At 46.6% G+C, this 22,855-nt stretch overlaps 1 protein-coding gene across 1 annotated transcript; it reads left to right on the top strand.

Moving 5' to 3' along the window:
- Window positions 1–736: 736 nt before the first annotated feature.
- On the top strand, window positions 737–21,214 carry LOC144819258 (uncharacterized). Its single transcript, XM_078677227.1, has 3 exons — window positions 737–986; window positions 14,629–14,668; window positions 19,523–21,214. Exons 1-3 carry the CDS (start codon window positions 768–770, stop codon window positions 19,696–19,698), a joined length of 435 nt encoding a protein of 144 aa, XP_078533353.1. The 5' UTR covers window positions 737–767; the 3' UTR covers window positions 19,699–21,214.
- The last annotated feature ends 1,641 nt before the right edge of the window (window positions 21,215–22,855 follow it).

The following is a 22,855-nucleotide window of genomic DNA, read 5'->3' as shown; positions in this document are numbered from 1 at the left end:
TGCTTGTTGAATACTTTTTCCAGGACCGTGTCCAGGTATGGTAGAAAGGAGATTGGTATGTAGTTCACAAGTTTGGCTGGGCCTGCCGAAGGATCCAGGCTTCTGGGAGACTGGTAGTGTCAATTGAGGTGTTGAAGATGGAGGTGAGGGCTTTGATAGTGGGAACAGAACCAAAATGAAGCAAAAAGGCAAATTACAAAACGGACAAAAAGCAATGAAAAATACTGCCATAAAGAAGAGAGAAAGGCAAAAACCGGGCACAAAAACAAGGCAAAAAAAAAGAAAATGACTGAGAGCAGTGATGATAATAGATAAGAGAAAGCAGATTTGAGAAGAGCACAAAATGAGAAAAAAGCAGTGTGGAGAGTGAGTGAAAGCGAGACAGAGAGAGCAAGATGAGCAAGGCGGGAGCTTCTTGGGGCTGGATCTGGGTCTGAAAGCCTTGACCAGTCAGAAGACCTAGAGGACCAGGGCCACCATCTACTTAATTATATAAGGTAAAGTGTAAACAAGTATATTGTAAACAAAAATAAGATATTATAGCCTGTCTGACGTAAGCCGTTATTTTGTTTAAGTTACATGCTAAATGAATACATGCCTCTTGATGTATCTTGGGTGAAGTGGTTTCTTGTGGATCCTGTTTCCTTACAGTGATATCTGTTCATCGGATTGGTATTAAGGGTTTTTTCTGTTGCTTTGTATGTTAAATGGTATTGTTATTTATGTTTCCCAGCGAGTACCAGATAATTGTTTCTCGAAAAAGAAGCATGAGTGAAGACATCTGCAAGAGGGAAGACTTGGCCCCCTTCAACAGCAGCCTGGACCAAGATGTCTACATTACGGCAGCTCTTCCTGGTCACAACCTCACAAGCCCAGAGGAGTTTGTCCTTGGAGACGGGACCTACCAACATGGCTACTACAATGCCCCACTCAGGGAGGGGCACAATTATACAGCCCTCCTTCGGGTCATCAGCATATGGGACCAGGTAACTCATCTTTCCACCCTTCACTCAAGATCTCCATGGAGATGGCTAGAGAGCATAGTATTATATAGACATATGATGGTAGACTGCTGCTCTATATTGTAAATGGGAAAAGAGATAATTAGGAGGCTGGTCAATAATAATCCTTATTTATTTTTAGGTGGAGCCAAAGCAGCACGCATGCGCTGTCTGCAAGACATGCTGTATCTCTTTTTGGGCTTCCAGCATGTCCACCGATTTCAGTTTGTTCTTACATGTGCCATTCACAAATGCTGGTGTTAGAGATGGAATCCCTGGCTGGCCAGGGCTTGCGCCAAAGTCAGTCAGAGACCACATTCCTACATCAGGACAAGGGAGTTACACGCCAAGATAACCCCTGCCCACCCCCTTGGTAACGTGACACGAGCAGTAAAGCTAAACTCGGAGGCAATGTGAGTTAAGTGTTTGCGCGCGCACCCAGCAACAATACCCAAGGCCCACCACAAAGGAAACTCCACACAAGGTTATGTATAAAAATAGCCTTTATATTACACCAAAACACATTAGATAATAAATACACACTTTACAATGTGCCATAGGCACGGGCAGAATTTACAGGGGATATGTACAAGACAGGGCCACCTGGACCACTGTCAGGAATATGCACTTTTAGATTTGAGAATACTTGTACAAATTACCACTTAGGAATAGTAATTAGCACATAGCACATATAATAATAATCACTGTAGCACCAAAATAGAACATAAAGCACACAACTAGTAATCACTGGTAACTGGTAAGTACCACCTACGCAACCCTAACCACCTTAGGAGAATATTACGCAGGGAACCAGGACCTCCCTAGCAATAAATGTACTAGGAGAAAACAACCACCTAAGTATCACCATACATTTAGGTGTAAAGACATAGGAATATCACACATGATGCATCACCACATTCAGAGGTGTAGGAGAAAACACATGAGGCAGAAATATACCTTCAGCGGTGCAGCAAGGAACAATTGCGCAGAAATCACATTAGGCCACAACCTGTGACTGTCCCAAATGTCAGGGGCCTAAACGTAGCAGCTGCCCACTAAGTGCTGGGCAGCTGTAGCAGGGATCCTGGCAGGCTCTGTAGACAAATAGTCCCTGTGAGCCTCATGGGCTCTGAACAAATGTGGCCCCAACGTTGGAGTCCCCCCTCTGGGAACTCGAAATCAATGAATGGCCCCAAGAGCCTCATGGGCTTTAAACAAATCGCCCCCGCAATGTAGGAGTCCCGCTTGGGGGGCTCGAAACTCCAGTGGTGCCCAGGAGCCTCTTGGGCTCGCCAAATAAATATGCCGCCTGAGCCCCTATGGACTCTAGCGAAAGGTGGGGCAAGGAGGGAGCGGCCCGCTGCTTTCGGGGCCGCTCTACTAATGAGGAAAAATGCCCCTGAGCCTTGCCCCAACACCACAAGACTTTGGCCTCGCACACCCCTCCTCCCGGGCAGCTCCACTCACCGGATTGCTTCCCGGAGGCAGCTCTCTTCTCCGGCTGCGGGGCTCTCCCTTCCCTCTGGGAGCATCGCGGCTCTCGCGGCCAGACTTCTCCTGTTGCTCCGGTGCGGAGAAGACCACGCACTGGGCCCGGTGGAAGCGTGGTAGTCTCTTGTCCTCCTCCTCGATGGCACTCTCGGCCGTAGGCGGGGCTCTCCCAGGGCACGGGAGCCCCGTGAGGGTGTACAAAGTACTTCCGGCTGCCTTCCCTTCACTTCTGGGTCACGGCGGGCAGTGCGGCAGCCCCGGGGGAGTTCCTTGGCGGCAATACGGGGTGGGCACCCGTTATTAGATATGCAGAAACGCGGGGGGAGGGGATACTCTCCCAAATAAATAAATAATACGGGGTGGGCTCCCGTGAAGAGGCAACAAGAACCAAGAAGGATTTTCGCAGCAATGAGAGGGGGTGGGCACCCACGCCGCTCAGGACAAATGCAGGGTGGGCACCTGCCTTGATACCACGCAACCCAAGGAGGATCCCCATGCTGGGGAATCCCTCAATGTAGGGATCTCCACACCAGCAGCGCAACGCGCTATTTCGAGGGGGAAGCCAGCACTCCCCAAGCACTGGCAGGCCCCAACAGTCCCCAAGGAAAAGCAAGAGTCCTTAAGGAGGTGGGGAGGGCAAGGCTGGGCCCAGAGCAGCTCACAGAGTCCTCCTAGGCAGGGAGGCAATCCTCAGTTGCAGTCCTTTTGGCGCCCAGCAGCAGCAGCAGCCCCCCCTCAGCAAAAGGATCCAGGAAGAAAACATCTTGCAAGGGGACATAGCCCCTTTTTATACATTAAATCCCTTTGTCTCAGGGTGCAGTGTGAGTGAGAAACCAGTCGCAGCTGGTTTTGGAGTTCTTTGTTTTCCCCAGCCACCCTTTCCATTCACCAGGCAGGCTAGGGTCATCAGTCGCACCACAGGGGGTGGAGCCAGCATTGTGTGGGGAAAGCCCAGCCCTATTCAGGTCCCAGGTGTACCCCTCCCTCACATCAGCATGCTAATCTCTCCACTCACCACCGGGTCAGACCCATCCAGACTCCTGGAGCCAGGCTCACCAGCCAGCTCCAGCCAATCACGTGCCAGCACACTCACTGCACACGCACACGCATGTCTAGAAGTGGCACTTCCATGCTATACGCATACACGCCGCATACATCATTGCGCAGCATTCAATCACACGAGTCCGCACATACCAGACTCGAGCCTGCACACCCCACGCATCAGGAACTACCAGGGACACATACATTCCCCATGCATTCCTATGGGAGGGCAGGCCTATCTCACCACATGCACTCAGAGTGCGCACGCACTTTCCACTGGGACACAGTGAAAGTGCGCAGAAACCAAAAATCACCATCACCAGGTCACCATTAAAAGCAAAAAAGTTTAGGGGTGAACCTGCCAGAAGGGCCAAGTCCAACACAACCCCCTTCCAGCCAATATGCAGGGGAGACCAATCACCACCGTGATGGACTTCCCTGCTTGGGGCGATAGAACACGGACGCGGGCCCGCAACTGCAGGGACACCCTTCTGTTCTACGCTGTGGTGAACCCATGGGATTCTCTCCAAAACCACTGTCTGGAACAGCTGGGCTAGCCCACTGGTACTCCCAAGTAGTCCACGGCCAGGACCAGGCCCTGGGCCACCCAGGTTATGTTATGTTAGTGCTATTTGTATTGCGCACGGCTGCTCCAGCAAAGGAGCGTCCCGGCGCACCGACAAGGTGGCGAACACAACACAACAGGAAACAGAAAATATTATTAAAAATAGAAGGTTTTGGATTTTAACATAACTGGGAGAACAAAAGAGTTTTAGCGGCCTTGCGAAAAGAAAGCAAGTCGCCCAGAGTCCGTAGTTTCAAGGGGAGAGCGTTCCAGAGTGCGGCTGCCCGCACCCTAAAGGAGCGACCCCCCGCCCGGCTAAGTTTGAACCGAGGGGCTACCGCTAACTCATGGTCCAGCGAACGCAGAGTGCGGCCCAGGATGTAAAGGCACAAAAGTTGGCGCAATAAGGGAGGCGATAGGCCCTTCAGAATCTTGAAAGATGTGCACAGCACTTTAAAGTGGATCCGCTGCCTAACGGGTAACCAATGCAGTGCTCGCAAAGTTGGACCGGCCGAGCAAAACATAGGAAGACCTAGGTGCCACTGGTCCTTGCCTATTAGCAGAGCGGGGGGCAGTAACCCTTGGCACATAGTAGCCATTCTCCACTCTTCCTGTCTGCAAGACAGGACTTGACTGCCACTGGTTCTCCAGCCTAGGGTTTACACCCTTGAGCGGACCAGGAGTCTCAGGGAAGGCTCTCCTCCCCCTACCTCTTCTTCTAGTGTTCCTCCACCTCCTGCGAGGGGTACACCTAAAACGCCATTCCAACCCAGGGTTTAACCCCTCAGGTTGCACCGGGGTCAGAGGTGGGCTGTCCCACCCTCTGCACCCCCTTCCAGAGTCCTGCTTCCTACCAACTGGGACGGTACCTCTGGAAGAAGAACCGGTCAGGACACTGATTACAGTCGTCCCCACCTTCAGGTCAGGTGGATCCTGAACCTGGCCTTCCAACCTCTGGTCTAGAACCTTTGGAGGAATAACTGCCTGGCACTCCAGGACTTCTGGGGATTCACACCCCTGAGGCTGACACATGACTCATGTGTCGTGTGACTGTCTGTCTGGCGCAGATCTCCCGTCCCCTGTCCATCTGACAATGCGCGAAGATCCCCCAGAACAGAAGTGGTGTCCCCCTGGTCACTACACGGGAACCTAGCCTAACTGGGTAGTCCCTGACCCACTGGTTCTTCCACTGGGGAACTCATCCCCCAATCACTCCTCACTTCAGACTCCTATGCCCTCCCAACTGGAGTAGCACTGCCGGACACTGGAACCCCTGGAGCTCTAGTTACAGATGCTCCAGGTTCCCTAGACCCTAGGTGATCCTCCTCAAATGGACTAACAGGACAACCTAGGTCCCCAACCTGGTGTTCCCTCATGAAACCACCCAGGTTCTGAGATAGGGCTTCGGGCATCTGGGGACTCTCAGCCACCCACTGACTCCTGCTCCACTGAGCCAGGTAGTAAGCCTCTCCACCCCTCTCACTATACTGGGACCTAGCTGGGCTTCCCTGAGCCTCTTCTACCACGCTGGGCTGGAAGATACCTGAACCACTACTTTTGGAATCACTCACTAATGACTCTAAAGAACCTCTAGCACTTTCCCAGCGGTCTGCTTCATCTGCAAGCTCACATGCCTCAGACAATCCACACCCCAACAGGTGTTGGCGCAACCCTGGTGACCAACAACTGAGCAGGTGCTCTTTGACAATCATTCCGAACAATACTTCAAAATCATCTTCCGTGTGTACCTGTACCCAATCAAACAGTGTCCCAGAACATTCCTCCTCAAAATCTTCCCAAGACTAGTGAGACAGTTTCTTACTGTCCCTGAACTTCAACCTTGACTCCTCCTCTACGGAAACAGGTACCATACTCTGGGAACTGGGAGTGGGACTGCTCGCACTGGGCTCTATATAGCTGCCACCACTGGACTCAACCCGCCCTGGGGAGTCCAGAAAATTAAAACTGCGCGCCAGAGGACCTTCACCAGAGGTAATTTATCTCTGGTGAAGGCCCTCTCAGCCTCCTCTATCCTCTCCTGCGCTAAGACCCTCTCAATTGCTGGCTGTTGCTTTCTAACGCCCAGCTGTGCCGTAGCCTGCGCATGCTCTAGCCTGAGCTTTTCTAAAGCCAGCTGGTGCTCCCTTTCTTTCCTCCTATCTTCCCACTTCTCTGGGGACAGGAAAAGGGATGAGGCACTGCCTCCTACACTGGACCCAGCAAGGGACTCCCTATCCATGGGGTCTTCGCTCTCTGCTGGTGTCCCTGTACTATCATTTTCTTCCTCCCCTTCAGACTCTTCAGGGCTCCCCTCAGACCCACCACCCTCATGGTGTGAAACCAGGGCCCTCTCCTCACTTTACTCACGCTCCCAGTCATCCTTCTGCCATTGGATTAGGTAACCCTAAGTTGGGACTGGGTGTCTGACTCATTCACTGCAATGTCTCTCTCTTCGCAAAATTCTCTCAACTCATGCATAAACAGACCCCAGACATTAAAAGCAGACTCCATCTTGGCCAGATGCTCACAGACACGTGCAACACAGGGGAATTAACTGTCAGAGCTGAAGCAAGAGTACAAAATTTACAAAGAATTCAGCGAGCTCCCTATCCCAGAGAACTCACCCTCACTTGTCTAGTGCCACACACCATTCATCCACACACAACCCCCCTCGGACTAGTAAGGCAGTTTCTACCACCCCTGATTTCTCAACCTGACCACACGTGACACAGGTACCAAACTCTGGGCACGGGGCGGGGAACAAATGTACTGGGCACTATTACGCTGCTACCACTGGATCCCAACCTCTGGTGAATCCAGAAAATTCAAACTGCACTTAGGGGATAGAAAACCACCCAGAGATAGTGACACCTAACTCACAGTGCACAAGAAACACATTTCCAAAGAAAAGACATTAAGAACAATTTAGAAACAATAATCCCCAAAATGTGATTTATCTAAAATGCAGAGTTTTGTAGTGCGGCCAGTTGCCACTGCGGTACAGCGCAAACACATATCCGGATCCTTTCGCTGCCACCAATGTTAGAAATGGGATCCCTGGCTGGCCAGGGCTTGCGCCAAAGTCAGTCAGAGACCACCATTCATACGTCAGGGCAAGGGAGTTACACGCCAAGATAACCCCTGCTCACCCCCTTGGTAACGTGACACGAGCAGTAAGGCTAAACTCGAAGGCAATGTGAGTTAAGTGTTTGAGCACGCACCCAGCAACAACACCCAAGGCCCACCACAAAGGAAACTCCACACAAGGTTATGTATGAAAATAGCCTTTGTATTACACCAAAACACATTAGATAATAAATACACACTTTACAATGTGCCATAGGCACGGGCAGAATTTACAGGGGATATGTACAAGACAGGGCCACCTGGACCACTGTCAGGAATATGCACTTTTAGATTTGAGAATACTTGTACAAATTACCACTTAGGAATAGTAATTAGCACATAGCACATATAATAATAATCACTGTAGCACCAAAATAGAACATAAAGCACACAACTAGTAATCACTGGTAACTGGTAAGTACCACCTACGCAACCCTAACCACCTTAGGAGAATATTACGCAGGGAACCAGGACCTCCCTAGCAATACCTGTACTAGGAGAAAACAACCACCTAAGTTTTACCATACATTTAGGGGTAAAGACATAGGAATATCACACATGATGCATCACCACATTCAGAGGTGTAGGAGAAAAACACATGAGGCAGAAATATACCTTCAGCGGTGCAGCAAGGAACAATTGCGCAGACATCACATTAGGCCACAACCAGTGAATGTCTCAAATGTCAGGGGCCTAAACGTAGCAGCTGCCCACTAAGTGCTGGGCATCTGTAGCAGGGATCCTGGCAGGCTCTGTAGACAAATAGCACCCGTGAACCTCATGGGCTCTAAACAAATGTGGCCTCAACGTTGGAGTCCCCCCTCTGGGAACTCGAAATCAATGAATAGCCCCAAGAGCCTCATGGGCTTTAAACAAATCGCCCCCACAATGTAGGAGCCCCGCTTGGGGGGCTTGAAACTCCAGTGGTGCCCAGAAGCCTCTTGGGCTCGCCAAAAAAATTTGCCGCCTGAGCCCCTCTGGACTCGAGCGAAAGATGGGGCAAAGAGGGAGCTTTCGGGGCCGCTCTACTAATGAGGAAAAATCCCCCTGAGCCTTGCACCAACACCACGAGACTTTGGCCTCGCACACCCCTCCTCCCGGGCAGCTCCACTCACCGCACTGCTTCCCGGAGGCAGCTCTCTTCTCCGGCTGCGGGGCTCTCCCTTCCCTCTGGGAGCATCGCGGCTCTCGCGGCCAGACTTCTCCTGTTGCTCCGGTGCGGAGCAGACCACGCACTGGGTCCGGTGGAAGCGGGGTAGTCTCTCGTCCTCCTCCTCGATGGCAATGCACCCTCGGCAGTAAGCGGGGCTCTCCCAGGGCACGGGAGCCCCGTGAGGGTGTACAAAGTACTTCTGGCCGCCTTCCCTTCACTTCTGGGTCACTGCGGGCAGTGCGGCGGCCCCGGGGGAGTTCCTTGGCGGCAATACGGGGTGGACACCCGTTATTAGATATGCAGAGACACGGGGGGATACTCTCCCAAATAAATAAATAATACGGGGTGGGCTCCCGTGAAGAGGCAACAAGAACCAAGAAGGATTTTCGGGCAATGAGCTGGGTTGGCTCCCACACCACTCAAGTAACTAGGACAAATGCAGGGTAGGCACCTGCCTTGATACCACGCAACCCAAGGGGGATCCCCACGCCGGGGAATCCCTCAATGTAGGGATCTCCACACCAGCGGCGCAACGCACTATTTTGAGGGAAAAGCCAGCACTCCCCAAGCACTGGCAGGCCCCAACAGTCCCCAAGGAAAAGCAAGAGTCCTTCAGGAGGTGGGGGGGCAAGGCTGGGCCCAGAGCCAGCTCACAGGGTCCTCCTAGGCAGGGAGGCAATCCCCATTGGCGGACCTTTTGGGCCCAGCAGCAGCAGCAGCCCCCCCTCAGCAAAAGGATCCAGGAAGAAAACATCTTGCAAGGGGACACAGCCCCTTTTTATACATTAAACCCCTTTGTCTCAGGGTGCAGTGTGGGTGAGAAACCAGTCGCAGCTCGTTTTGGAGTACTTTGTTTTCCCCAGCCACCCTTTCCATTCCCCAGGCAGGCTAGGTCATCAGTCGCACCACAGGGGGCAGAGCCAGCATTGTGTGGGGAAAGCCCAGCCCTATTCAGGTCCCAGGTGTACCCCTCCCTCACATCAGCATGCTAATCTCTCCACTCACCACCGGGGCAGACCCATCCAGACTCCTGGAGCCAGGCTCACCAGCCAGCTCCAGCCAATCATGTGCCAGCACACTCACTGCACACGCACACCCATGTCTAGAAGTGGCACTTCCACGCTAGACACATACACGCCGCAGACATCATTGTGCAACATTCAATCACACGAGTCCGCACATACCAGACTCGAGCCTGCACACCCCACGCATCAGGAACTACCAGGGACACATACATTCCCCATGCATTCCTATGGAGGGCAGGCCTATCTCACCACATGCACTCAGAGTGCGCACACACTTTCCACTGGGAAACAGTGAAAGTGCGCAGAAACCAAAAATCACCATCACCAGGTCACCATTAAAAGCAAAAAGTTTAGGGGTGAACCTGCCAGAAGGGCCAAGTCCAACAGCTGGCTTTTGATTGGCGCATTGCTTGTAAGTGTCCCTCCTTTGGGTACTTGGTTCCCTCCCATCAGATTTCACTCATTGTTCCTTATGGTTGGCCATCCAATGCGTTCACTTTCCTCCTGGTTGGCCATCACAATGCATAGCGCAGCAGGATATTTTTTTTTATCTAATCGGCATTCCTAATTTGTTAAAATTTTATCTGCATTCTTCATTTTGTTTCATTGCCATTGTTTTAGTGACATTCTATTTTTTGGGAAGGCCCAGTTTTACCTATGCAGAGACTCAAACCCAGTTGCCTACGCCCAAAGTAGGCACCTCTGTATGTTACGCCACAGCCTTTGTCCTGCCTTTGTCCTGCTGGGCGTAGGTGTCAGAGTGTTTGGTTGCAACTTTCCATTTTTTTAGTATGGGTTGTGGTTGAAAACTCGTGCTTTAAAGTTTAGAGAATCCACAGCTTAAAACAGATTGACAGTAGATCGTTGCTACAGGCTCACCTGCCCTGCTATGAGCTAGCCAATGGCTATGAAGCATGTGTAAACTTAGCAGAAGTGAGCTAAAACATGCAACTTCCTTATTAAAAGTTTTGCTCCGAGTAAAGAAAAAGATCTTCATTTTCATAAAGCACAAATCCGTAAAAATGAAAACACTGAAGTAGCTGAACAACTTTTTCTGGAATACATTGCGTGCTAGAAGAAAGGTGGCTACAAAGAAAACTGTCCCTGTGCAGTGAAGAAGCCCTAAGAGACAGAGCTAAACACATGTTACTGCCTGTTGTCTGCCTCTGCGAGGATTCCGGTGGGCCTACCCTGTCTGCAGCTGTCTTCTGCTCATCCTGCAGCCTTCTCTTTCCTTTTAGCAGCTACTATGCTGTCATGCAGTTCAAAAGACACCGAGCTGGTAGGTCGTGTTGCTGCCCCGTACCTTGGGGTGTGCATTTCTTTATGCTCTCTGTCACGCTGCAGGGTCCTGATTGCAAAATCCACTGGCGTTGGTGTTCCAGGCTGTCCCGCTGCTAGGAAGTCTTCTGTGGAAGAACAATTTAGGGCATCCTATGAGGACCGCAGCCGTCTCTGCTCCCCCAGCCCCTTACACATGGGCGTTCGCAGGGGAGGGCAAGGGGGCCCCCCCCGGATCGCTGGTCCCATTCCTTTTACGAACTCCTTTGGCCTGTAACTTTCACGATTACAGCAGGCTGTTCCCCTGCGAGAAGCCCCAGGAGCTTAATTGTTCTCTCACTTCGGGCCTCTTGCACTTCTCTTTGAACTCTAGAGGCTGTAGCAGCCCCTACCCGACCTCGAGCAGACTGTGGACAGGCCCATTGTCATTCTGTCTGCTGCTGATCATCACATAAAGAATGACAATGGGCCGTCTGCATTAAACGTGCCTTGAAGGTGAGTGAGGAAGTTAAAATGTTGCCCCCCCCGAAGGCGAGTGATGAAGTTAAAATGTTGCCCCCCCCCCCCCCCCGGAAACATTTCTGCGGACGGCCATGCCCTTACATACATATTTTATACATCAGTGTGGCTCAGAGTTGCTAATTAGGAATTGCTGCCATGTTTAACATCCCAGTTCAAACCACACAATCCGTGCTGCACTAGCCCTTTCAGAGGCATGTCACGCCTGCTGCGTAAGGGTTTGCTTCTAGAGCGAATATATGTGTTTTGGTCAATATTGGTGGAGTTTTCAGCACTGCCCAATGGACAGATAGTCATATATATGAGAGTTCACCGCTGTATGAGGGGGACGGTAATGATGCTGCAAGTAGTGCAGACGGCAGTGGGTGGGTCCAAGAATTTACAAAGAATTTACAAATTAAATAAACTGTGAATTAGTGACCCACAATCAATGCCCACCTCATGCGTGCCGAGCTCTGGGGGCTCAGTCTCCAACCTGTAATGTCCCCTAAAATCTGCTTTATATAGTACTTCTTTTCCTTCTTCTAAGCTCCTCCGATTAAGGAAGCTAACCAGACAACAGGGAGAAGGAGAAGCGTGTTCCTAGTAGTGAGACTCCACTGAAGTCGATGAGTGCAGAGAGACTGGTCAGGAGTGACACTGCTCTAAGATATGGAACACAAACGTGTTAGGGACATCGCTCCACAAGCTCCAACAAGCCCCGCTAGGCTCTGGGAGTATGCACACCAAGTGACAATTCTGGGATCATTCACCAAAAGTTACTGGGCAGTCCTACCCTCTTGTGTTTAGTCATTGATGAGACGTACACCCAATGAGAGATTTGGGGTATCTGATGAAGCAAACTATCTTTATAATTTCTTTAATCCTCATACAATCAACATATTTCACTAATTATAAATATTTGAGACAACATTCACCGCAATGCTAGTCCAGTTTTCGCGTTTCTCTGACACTTTTTCAAAAGAATGCTTGGTCCCCTCCGCCTGCTGTGTCTTGCAGAGCACATACAACCTTGTACCTCAAAGCCATCATGATCATCTTTGGTATGTATTCAGCTAAACTGGAGAGTGACTGTGAATCTTTAAGCAATCCACAGAGTGCTCGTGTTTTCGTTTTCACTCCCACTGTCCTCCATCACCTCTTTTCCCCCTTCCCAATCAACCGCAGCCAGGATCGCCCTCACATCCACACATGCTTTATTTAATCACTCTACAGAGTGTATCTTTTTGCACCCCCACCTCAAGAACCTGCAAGCACTTCTCCTTTCATCTCTTTTCATTTTTTGCATTTTTATGTAGCTCAAATGAAGGTATCAAAACGCTTTTCATGAGCACTACTTCAATTACAGAAATATGCTGCATGGCTAAACACTTATGAGGTCCCAAAGACGGTAAACATCGTTTACCACGATGTTTTCACAACGCAGTACCTTTAGCACGCATCCCTTACAACGCAATTCGTTACCACGACTTGCGCTGGAGGGCGCTAAAGGATTAAAAATAGTTAATTTACTATCCCAACACCTTCCCTAGGGTCCACGGGGACTGGTGTTAGAATAGTAAATTAAACTATTCGAAATCCGCACCCCCAACGCAAGTCGTGGTAACGACTTGCGTTGTAAGGGATGCGTGGTAAAGGGATGCGTTGTGACGGTACGCGTTGTACCGTCATACATCCCCCAAAGACCAAATCTATTGGCTACGCCAGTGCTTCTTTGTTATATGGAGTGGACATGCAAGTTTTTACTGTACCATTGCGATCTTTGCTTCTCATGGATACTATTTCCCTGCATAGAAATCCCCAACTGGCAGAATGTCCGAAAGATTTTGACGTAACCAGTGAGTGGTGCTACATGTACCCTAACTAAGTACATGCCTCTGTACTATGTGTGGGTGTGAACAGTGTACTGCATCCAGCCAGGCACTCTGTGGAGTAGTGTGGCTCACTGGTTAGAGGCGGCAGGCCAGAGAGCAGAAGTCAGCCTGGGACCAGGGTTCAATTCCCGACGCGGCAGGGTTGTGGACCTTGGTCAGCGGACTCGATAATTCTCGCTTCAGTGCTTACTCTAATCAGGGGTTCCACTCGGCAACTCTGGGCATTAGCTTGCCTAATCTCCACAACGGCCCCACCAATTCCGGGGATGCCTGGCTCCACCTTGGGGGCTCCCAGCAAGGGACCAGCCCACAGGGAAAGCCAGGACGGGTTCCCCAGAGTTATACAGCGCCGGGACGCCCTGTTGCTGGGGCAGCTGTGCGCTTTACAAGTATTTTACATTTACTACATTTACTCTGCACAACCATAGTAATGCCAGTGTGCACTACATTTCCTCTCATTTCCCAAATCTCATATGATTCTCAAACTCTAGAAGTGATATAATGAGCCTACTCTACTGTGGCTAACTAGGGTAGGACGGACGCTAGTTGCACTGTCTCCCTGCATCAGAGCAACAAAGTGCTCTGCTATCCCTGCCAGCACAAGCCCTAGTCTCTAGGGGTCTTTCACCTTGGGATCATTCAACCCGGGCGTTCATCTGCTTCTGGTTATCAGTTAAGGATCACTGAACCTGGTTAGCGGTAGTGCTAAAATACAATCTATCACTTTTTTGGTCCTGATGGAGTGCCACCAGACCCGGTAGGGGCTAATTTGGCATGAAGCATGTCGACCCTGTGCACCACACTATCCCTATAGGATCATTATGTCCAGCTAGGGCTCATTACTTTTAATTAGGCTAATGCCCCCTGGTAATAAACACATTTAGTTTGGACTGCCCTGGACCTATTTTAACCCACATACTCACTGCACTACCTAGCCCACACACCCTCACTCACCCTACGGCTTCATCTATAATGAAGACCTCTGTCGAAGAGCCTCTTCGCCGGGTGCCCATCGTGCATTGCGGTGCCAGCCTGATGAGGGGCAGGCCCAATGATGAAGCACAACATCCTTCGGCGTGTGTGAGGGTGCTTTTTAGAAAATACCTTCCTTCCCCCTCTAACCTTAGGAACTGGACACACCGTGTGTTTCTCACTGCTGGGATGGGAACATCCTTCTGGGTTTTTGCAGGTCTACTCTCATTACAATGATGATGGAAATGGAGGAAAGTGGAGAATGTGCCTGGCAATTATATTCATCCACCCTTGCAGTACCTCACATCTCCCAGCAGTTCTCTGAAATGCTTCCTGTAGGCTTTAGATGCTGGAGAAAGTTGAACTTAGTATTACAAACAAAAGTATACTGGTAAAGTTTGAAATTAAAACGTGTTTAATGGTAGCTGTGTGTAGGTGCAGCATTGATTGCTCGGTTTGTGCTCCTATTTTATGTAACTTGGTGAGTCAAAGATGATTGTTTAATGAAGGCCACAGTTATAATTGTCCTTTAAAAATATGCAGTCGTACCAATTTATTTCACTCTTTTATTCTTTTTCAGGACAGGACATACTCCTGTGCCCTATATGGGGCTTCCCCAGGTAAGGACTATGGGTGCTTCTGTGTTTGTAATTAGATGTTAATCTAGAGTTAAACATGTTTCTTGCAATCCAAGGGAAGAACATCATCCACTTGTAGTAGCTGACAAAGTGGTTCTCTTAACACCTTTAAGGAGACTACTGGAAACTAAATGTGTCTGCTTCCCCAGATCAAAGGAGTATTGTCTACTTGTTTTCTCCTGTTCAAAAAAGGTGCTGCACCTTCTGTCGTTGCAATATCGGACAGTGTTGATGCAGGTAGCCATATCAACTTCACTTGATTTTGGTCACTCATTATACCTTGTGTTGTAGAAATATCTACTTAACAGGTTCTAACCTATTTAGAATATGACAGTGGCAGTGATCCTGGGCCTCCCCAGTCTCTCCTCAGTCCCTGACCATCTGATGAGGCTAAACTGGCTCCTGCAATGTCCCTGAGATCTGCATCAGAACTCCAGCAGATTATTCCATCTTTCAGGTACTCTTTGCAGGAAATTAGATCTATTTCTATGACCACAATAAGCATTTTGAATCTGCTTCCTTGTCACTTGAAGTTTATCTCTGTACAACTCTTCTACAGAAGCAATTTTACTCGTGACTTTATCCTCTTCAGCACCAGGACACCCAATGGTGTAATAGAGCATTAAATAACTTAGAATAAAAAATAAAAACTTTTTATGCTGCAAATGTTTGTTCCAGGTCAGCTGAGGAAGTTGTTGAGCATATCAGACATAGGCCACTGTAGAGAAACAGAGCCCTGAACAGCGAGCTTGAGGTCTAGAATGCAATTCATGAACATCTACCCAAATATTAAAATCCCTAAGCAAGTGAATATGAGAGGTCTTAGAAAAAAGAAATAATGGGAAATAAGAAAACATGTTACCAAGGCCTCTAAGTGATCCAGGAACCCACTAAATCAAAATAATGGTGTTGGTTAAATAACATTGAATGGTGCATTCTTCTTACTGCTTAACTGGTTGTCGATAAAAATAGTCCGTTCTGTACTACTGCAATTTCAAGTCACCACAGAGAACTTGGGATTCGGCAGGTCGTATTGGTATTATTTTTCCTGCACATGAAATTGCTTGAAAAGAAGACAACTCCTTCCAGGGGCCTTCTCTCAGAAACAATCCCCCATTTGTGAACTAGCCATTGAAGTCGTAAAGTTAGGATTTTGTCTCAGTTAAACTTAAGTTTTGGTCTTAAGTTTACCAAAACTTAAGTTTAACTGAGACAAAATCCTACCTTTTCGACTTTCGGTATTCACAGAGGTCATTTAGGAGTAGTAAAGTTAGGATTACTAACTTTACTACTGCTAAAGGCACTTTGTGAATACCGAAAGTCATAAGGTTAGGATTTTGTCTCAGATTACTTTTGTGAATCGGGCCCAATGACTTTTGAAAAATGTCAAATAAACTCCAAGAGTATGAGTGAAAAGAAAAAGGTGTTTTACAACACTTCTCTCTAGCTAAGTAAATCCACATGACACAGCTTTGTGAAGCCAACAAACACACATGGAGCTTCCATTGTACAGCATACCAATGAATTACTCCACTCTCAAGTACTGCAAGCTAGGTGTCCTTAGTAGCTGTGACATTTTCTGTGAGGTTCCTGCGATACGGTGCCATTTTGTGTTAAACTGAAGAATTGAAAAAGGATTTTCAGCTCAGTTGAATTGCTAACAAATTTTTAAGAAACTTATACGGTTCCTACGAATTATGTAGGACTGTGTATCTGGACAACATAAGGTTCAGAATATGGGACCTCAGTTCACACATATAAGAAAATGTTAGCCTGGTTTCTAACTAGATCACAGTGCCCCATCTGAACCGTAACTGTACCAGGGTTCCATCGTGACCATTTTTTATGATTCAGTTAAGCACATTGCACTTATGCAAGGACCTATGCAAATTAGTAGCAACATTAACAGCAAAGTAACCAATTAATTCTCTCATTATGCCTACTATCCATTTACCCGAGCAACCTAACTGATTACTTATCTTTTCCAAAAATCACTATTTCCCCATTCCTCACGTGCAGCACTGCATTTTAATTACTTAACAAACTCCAACTTCTTTAGCTAAAATTAAACTGAATGGCATTTTATGTTTCAAAATCATACTGCGTATTGTAATACTTTCCAGTCTGAGCCATTCCTACGGCATTGTAATCACCTGTTTGGATTAATTTCCGGCTGACCTGTTTTGATGGAGTCGGTTGGAAATTAATCCAAACAGGATTTCCGAATGGCGTACGATGGGCTTCGCCGAGCCCGTCTGCCATTCGGAAAGGGGCCTGTAATCCCAAGGGCGCTCGAAGGCAGATTCCCACAGACTTTCTAAGCCAGCCTTTCAGACAAAGAAAGACTGTGGGAATTTTACTTTGGGGGCTCCCAGCAGGGCCCCCATGGGTGCAAGGGCTCCAGATGGCGGCCTAGGGGGCACCTCTGGTACACCCCAGTTGATCCCTGCACCTGGTGGAAGGTACATTTGGGTGTCTGCCACAGGGTGCAGGGATAAACATGCATGTTTCCCGTTGTAAATAATAGGATTCTGACCGAACACTGTTTGGTCAAATCCTAATTGCTGGTTTGGGACCGCCAACAGGAGGTAGATCGTCCCAGTTCCATAACAATGTCGGACAGACCCAGGTCCTTCCAACATCAAAATCGGCCCCTTAATGTTTTTCTCTACTTTTAATTCAGCCAAATGTGTCTTGATGTTTTATGAAGCATGTTTCTTCACTTTAAATTTCTCCTATTTAAACAAGTGGCTGTATCTTTCTGTTATGAATATGGCACCTTGCCAACAGATGCCTGGGAGCAAGATGCCTGGTGTTTGTAAATGTGACACTTAGAAATGGGATTACATTTAAATGTTGAGTTTTATGGAATCCATATAAACTTTAAGGTAACTCTTCATTTTAATTTTCTCACATTTAGTCATCGTGCTTCCTATGGCTGGTAGACACCGTGCCCTATATTTTCATAACTGAAAAATACAGCCATTATTTTAAGTGGGAGAAATTTGCAGTGCAGAAAAATGTTCCATTTTGCAGAACGTTTTCTGCACTTTAAATTTTTCACGTTTAAAAAAATGTTTATATGTTTGTACTAAACATGTGACAGTGCCACATATGAGGAAAGGTATTCCATTGTCACAAGTACATAGGAGATAGGCTTTCAGTCACCAATTCACATTTACCCCATTCATATGAACACATATTCATGCATTCCTAAAGACCACACTCTCACTGACACACATGGCAGTCCTCTCATACTGCCCCTGGTCAAAGTATTTTGTTCAAACTATAGTATCTGGTTTTGTGTACATTAGGCTTACATTCAATGGAGCTGGGCGTGAGGGTGTCTGGTAACAATGTGCGAGTTGCTGAGCCTTCAGTAGCTTGTGATGATTTTCAATGATCAGAAGTAGCTCTCACTACAGAAAAGTTTGGAAACCCTAATCTATACGGTTTAGCCTGTGGTCAGCTAAACACCAGAGTATATGTACTATTTTGCTGGTTGTGGGGTAAATAGCCGAGATTAGGTACAGTTTGCCTGCCAGGTAAAGAGCTACTTCCATGAAATATGGGCACAGGGACGATGACACCCACAAATCACTTATGATCCTGAAAGCCATCAGCAATGAACCAAGGGACATAGGGACATGGGTGGGGGTGCTGGCCAAATTGCTCATCGAAATGTAAACAGGATGAAATTAGCCCTTTTTTTAGTCCATCTGTGAAGCTGAATAAAGTCAACTTCATTGTGAAGACTAGAGAAATGAGAAGATTTTGTGCCCAAACACAGAAAAACGCTTGTATAAATGATACTCGTGCATCCATGACTTTCAATATTAATCCATGGTGGGGCGAGTAAATCACAGGCCTATCAGCCTATCAAAAAGATCAAAACAAAGGGGCCTGTTCTTGTTGGTAAATTGGGGCACTCAGAAATGTAGCCCCTCCATAACTGGGACTATACACATGCCCTGTTACTGCAGAGGGTGGAGTGGACAAAAGGTGTGAAAGAGTAGCAGGAAAAGGCTGTGGTTGGCATATATGACAGTGGGTATGACATTTACCCTTTGGAGCCTCTCACAGATAATAAAAACATTATGTGGGGCCACATCAACTAAAGAGACGTTCACGTGCCCTTTTGATGGTAGCAACTATTGTGGCTGTTTTTGTAGCCGCTGTGACTCAATCTTTATTTGGACTGTACTTCAGGCCACTATGGAATTCATAATAGATTCCAGTACTCCTCTTTGGAATCTTAGGCAGTCTTAATTTCCAATGAAAATTTGTGCAGGTCTGTCACTTCCATGCACTACCATTACTTAAGTGTAAATGCAGTTTGGGCCCTTTTAGACATGTCTAAATGTGACACACTGGTGCATTTTAATTCTTTCCTTTCTAATTTGGTCCCATCACCAACCTAGATAGTGACCTACAACCTCACTTGTCAGCAGCAAAGCTCTGATGGTATCCATAGTGGGGCTGTGACTACTCTTGTGAATAGCAACTCAGGATGTAACATGCACAAAGAGACACTAAGAGCAGATTTGCTCATATATTATGCACTTACTAGTAAAAAATGACATTTCAATGGATCTACTTAGAAAGGTAAGTCCAGGTTTCGTGAATAGTGAACAAGCCCTACACTCATAAATGAAAGTTCAAATATGTTGTGAATAAGTCGGTATGTTTCTGTCCCCCTAAATAATGGCTGTTTGTACCACTCATTATGTAATGCAAAGACAAAACGGTTTCAAATATACAAAATAATTACAACTATTGAAAGGAAAAGAGGCAAAGGCCGTGAAATGACTGGTATTTGTTTTTTTAACCCTGTAGGTGCTGTGCAGATGGAAGAGGGCTCTTCATTTACGGTTTTCAATGGCATCCAAGTGGCTCAGATTGTTATCATGCTTCTTGGGGTAATGATAGTATCACTTCTGTTCAAAAGTGGTACATCCCAAAGCTCGACTCTTGACTCTGACGAACATGGACACACTTCCGTATTCTCTTAGCTGGTCATTGGTGCACAGTGAGTTTAAATACTTGAAACTGAAATCCACCAGACCGATTCAGGCCCTGACAGGACTCATTCAAAATACAATTGGATTCATGAACCAAGGTCATTCTAAGGTGAGCAGGCCCACCCCAGCTCTACTGTAGTTTACAAGTGTCAAACATCGGCACGAGACTCCAAACCTGGGAAAGGTTTGAAATATAATTCCATGACAATTGCTCTGCGGGTGATCTTTGGCAACAGCACCTCAGGATGGAATTTCATCTGGTGGTTGACTGAACTAAGACCCACACCCTTACCCATCACCCACGCCAGTAACCTCAGGATCATCATCGACAGCAAACTGTGTTGTAAGCATCATGTCTTCTAGCTCAGAGACCCTTTTTCATTTCAGTTTGAAGACGTGTTGCTGCACGTGTAACAAGTAATGAATTGCTGTTTCATCAAACACATGCTTCTGGCATGTGATTGTATTCTGTAAATGTATAATGAATATCTCTAATAAGCAAAATCAATCAAAAACACATTCAGTGATAATTTAGTGTCTATTTACCTTAGAAAAGGTTTCAGGAATGTCATAAATTGTATGACTCTTTCCCTCCATAACTCTACTATTTTATCCGTTTTAATCACTTGCTTTTAGGCTTCTTTCTTTTAGTTTTAGGTTCCTTAACACATATAGGACAGGTTCCATTTTAACTGTAGTCTCCATTTTAGGTAGCTTTTCCAGCTTTTTTAACTTTGGCCCCAAAACCACCTTTGGTAATGGATGTTGCCATCTTAGACCATGTAGACTTGATCAGTGAGGCTGCCATCTTTCTCAAATTATGCAGAATCAATGTCGTGTCTGCTTTTTGACACCGATGTCGTCTGACCTTGTAAAAATGTCAGGTCATCTGACTAATGGCACAGAAATAATACTTGATGCAATAAAAGTCTGGTTCAAGTGTCTACTTATCCCCATGTCTAGGTCAAATAAGAGCAAGTCGAAATAGAGTAGTTTGACTTGACATGCTCTTATGTCAGAAATTATATTCTCTGATAAGATTTAATATATAAGGAATGCCATTTGACCACATGTAAGGAAAGAAACTTCAACCAGGTCACAGATGCAGATTGCAGATCCAGATGAACATGGCACCACATTCCATCTCGACCAAGAAGATGTTATCCAGGCATGGGCACCACCTCCGAAACTGAGGCTCATTATTTATGTATTTGCTAGAACTAGCTTAGAGCTAAGTGATAGATAGCACAGTCAGGGTGTAAGGGCTGTAAATTGTGATGTTATGATTTTTCCCTGTTTTTACTGTTATTGAAAAGCTTAGCTGCTTTATTATCTTCTGTGATGTTACCAATATTATGTCAACTAGACCTCGGCATTTTAAAATAACTATTTTAAAATAAATATGCTAAAATACATATTCCATTTGTAGTGATCTTGAGTGTGTAAATCATTAATGAATAGTCGTTTGAAATACCACTGCTCCCTGTTAGTAACCCAAAAGCATTGACACCACCTAATTTATGTTCTGCAGGGCTACAGCAACCTGTCTTTCACGTTTAGCACTGGTGCATTAAATTAAATTCACTCATGTCACCTGTTTGTGCAAAAACAAACTTTGTAGAACTGAGCCAGAGACGACAACTGGACATGACCCTCAAGGCACCGCGGCACAATATCAAGCTTCCGCATCCTGTAGATAACAAAGATATTCAGGTGGCTCTAGAACCACGCCAGAAAAAACATCACCCAAGCCTTAGTCTCTTGAAAGCTAGACTACAGGAACACCCATTACACCAGAAACACCAAAAAACTAACCAGGAGACTGCTAACTTTCCAGACCTCAAAAGACCTCAGCAGCAAGACTGATACTCAGCCTCCCATGCAAAACACATATCATACCACACCACACTTCAGGGAGCTCCACTGACTCGCAATACACAAGCACACTCACTTCTAGCTCCTCATGTACACAGTCAGAGGTACTACACAATCTTGGCCTTGCTTATCTAAACAGCTGCATCAACTTCCACCTTCCAGGAAGAGACCTTCGCTCCACTGGACTCCTACTCGCACACATCCCACGCATACACAAAAACAGGACAGGAGGCTAAAGTATGGAATGACACAGCACATTTTGTTGAAACATTTACTGTCCAATGCTATGTGCATTGGCAAGAACATTACTGACAGTAATTTAACTGAAATGATTCAGGATGGTATTTTCAATCTGATTGTATTCAGAATGGTGTTTTCAATTTGACTATATATGATTTTAATAAAACCTTATGACCAACATTTATTAATGAGCTTCTAGGCAAAGATTGATGTCATATTATGCCTACAAAAATAAAAACATATTTTATTTTTCCTCATGAGAAAAATGGTTTCGAAAATGTGCCGTGGCACATAAATGGATTTGATAGAATATGAGCATTGGCAAATTAAACAGAGCATATTACGACCTAAATTCAAAAAGAGGTATTTTAACCTCAAGCAGCAAGAATATTTTTTCCTGCTTAGAGCTTATTTTTCAACTGAGAGTTAAAGACTTTCAAAGACTTGATTCCCTATTAATTCAACAAATTCTATGTTTTAAACAAGTAGCAAAGAGTACAAAGAGTACAATTAACTAACTACAGAGAAGCAGTGCCACGAAGGTGGCATTTTAGTTTCAGAGCAACTATCGGTGAGCATTGAACGTTTGTTAGTCTACATGTAAAGGAACTGTTTCAAACAAGTAGATTACACTAACCTATAGGACCGAACTGTAGTTGCTCATCAAAATCACTAAATGCATCTACGTCAGGATTTGGTAAAAGAAAGTCTGGTCATATGTTCGTTGCTGGTTCCAGCAGGAGATTGATGATTCACAGAAGTGTCTGTGTCTCTTTTCAAGTAAGTGTTAAAAACACAGCACATTGTTCATTTATCTCAGGAGCATCGTGTGGATCTGTATCATAATTGTTTCACAAATGCAGAATTGTTAAAACCACAAAGCTGTTAGCATGTCCCAGCCCAACACACACAGCCTTATTTAGAGGAGAACCGTAACAGCGTAGCTCCCAGAAGTGGTGGCTATCCTTTCCACCCTAATCTCGATTATGCTGTCCAAATCAGAGTGCGAAGGAATTCAGTTTTCCTGATGGCT

This window comes from Lissotriton helveticus, chromosome 2_1 (assembly GCF_964261635.1).
Source record: "Lissotriton helveticus chromosome 2_1, aLisHel1.1, whole genome shotgun sequence".
Classification (NCBI taxonomy): Eukaryota; Metazoa; Chordata; class Amphibia; order Caudata; family Salamandridae; genus Lissotriton; species Lissotriton helveticus.
The sequence above is the reverse complement of the archived record's forward strand: the minus strand, read 5'-3'. Positions and strand labels throughout refer to the sequence as shown.

Coding starts and splice junctions, on each gene's coding strand:
- LOC144819258 (XM_078677227.1), top strand. CDS start 768: ATGAGTGAAGACATCTGCAAGAGGGAAGACTTGGCCCCCTTCAACAGC. Junction 987..14,628: donor TCATCAGCATATGGGACCAG/GTAACTCATCTT, acceptor ATTCTTTTTCAG/GACAGGACATACTCCTGTGC. Junction 14,669..19,522: donor CCTATATGGGGCTTCCCCAG/GTAAGGACTATG, acceptor TTAACCCTGTAG/GTGCTGTGCAGATGGAAGAG.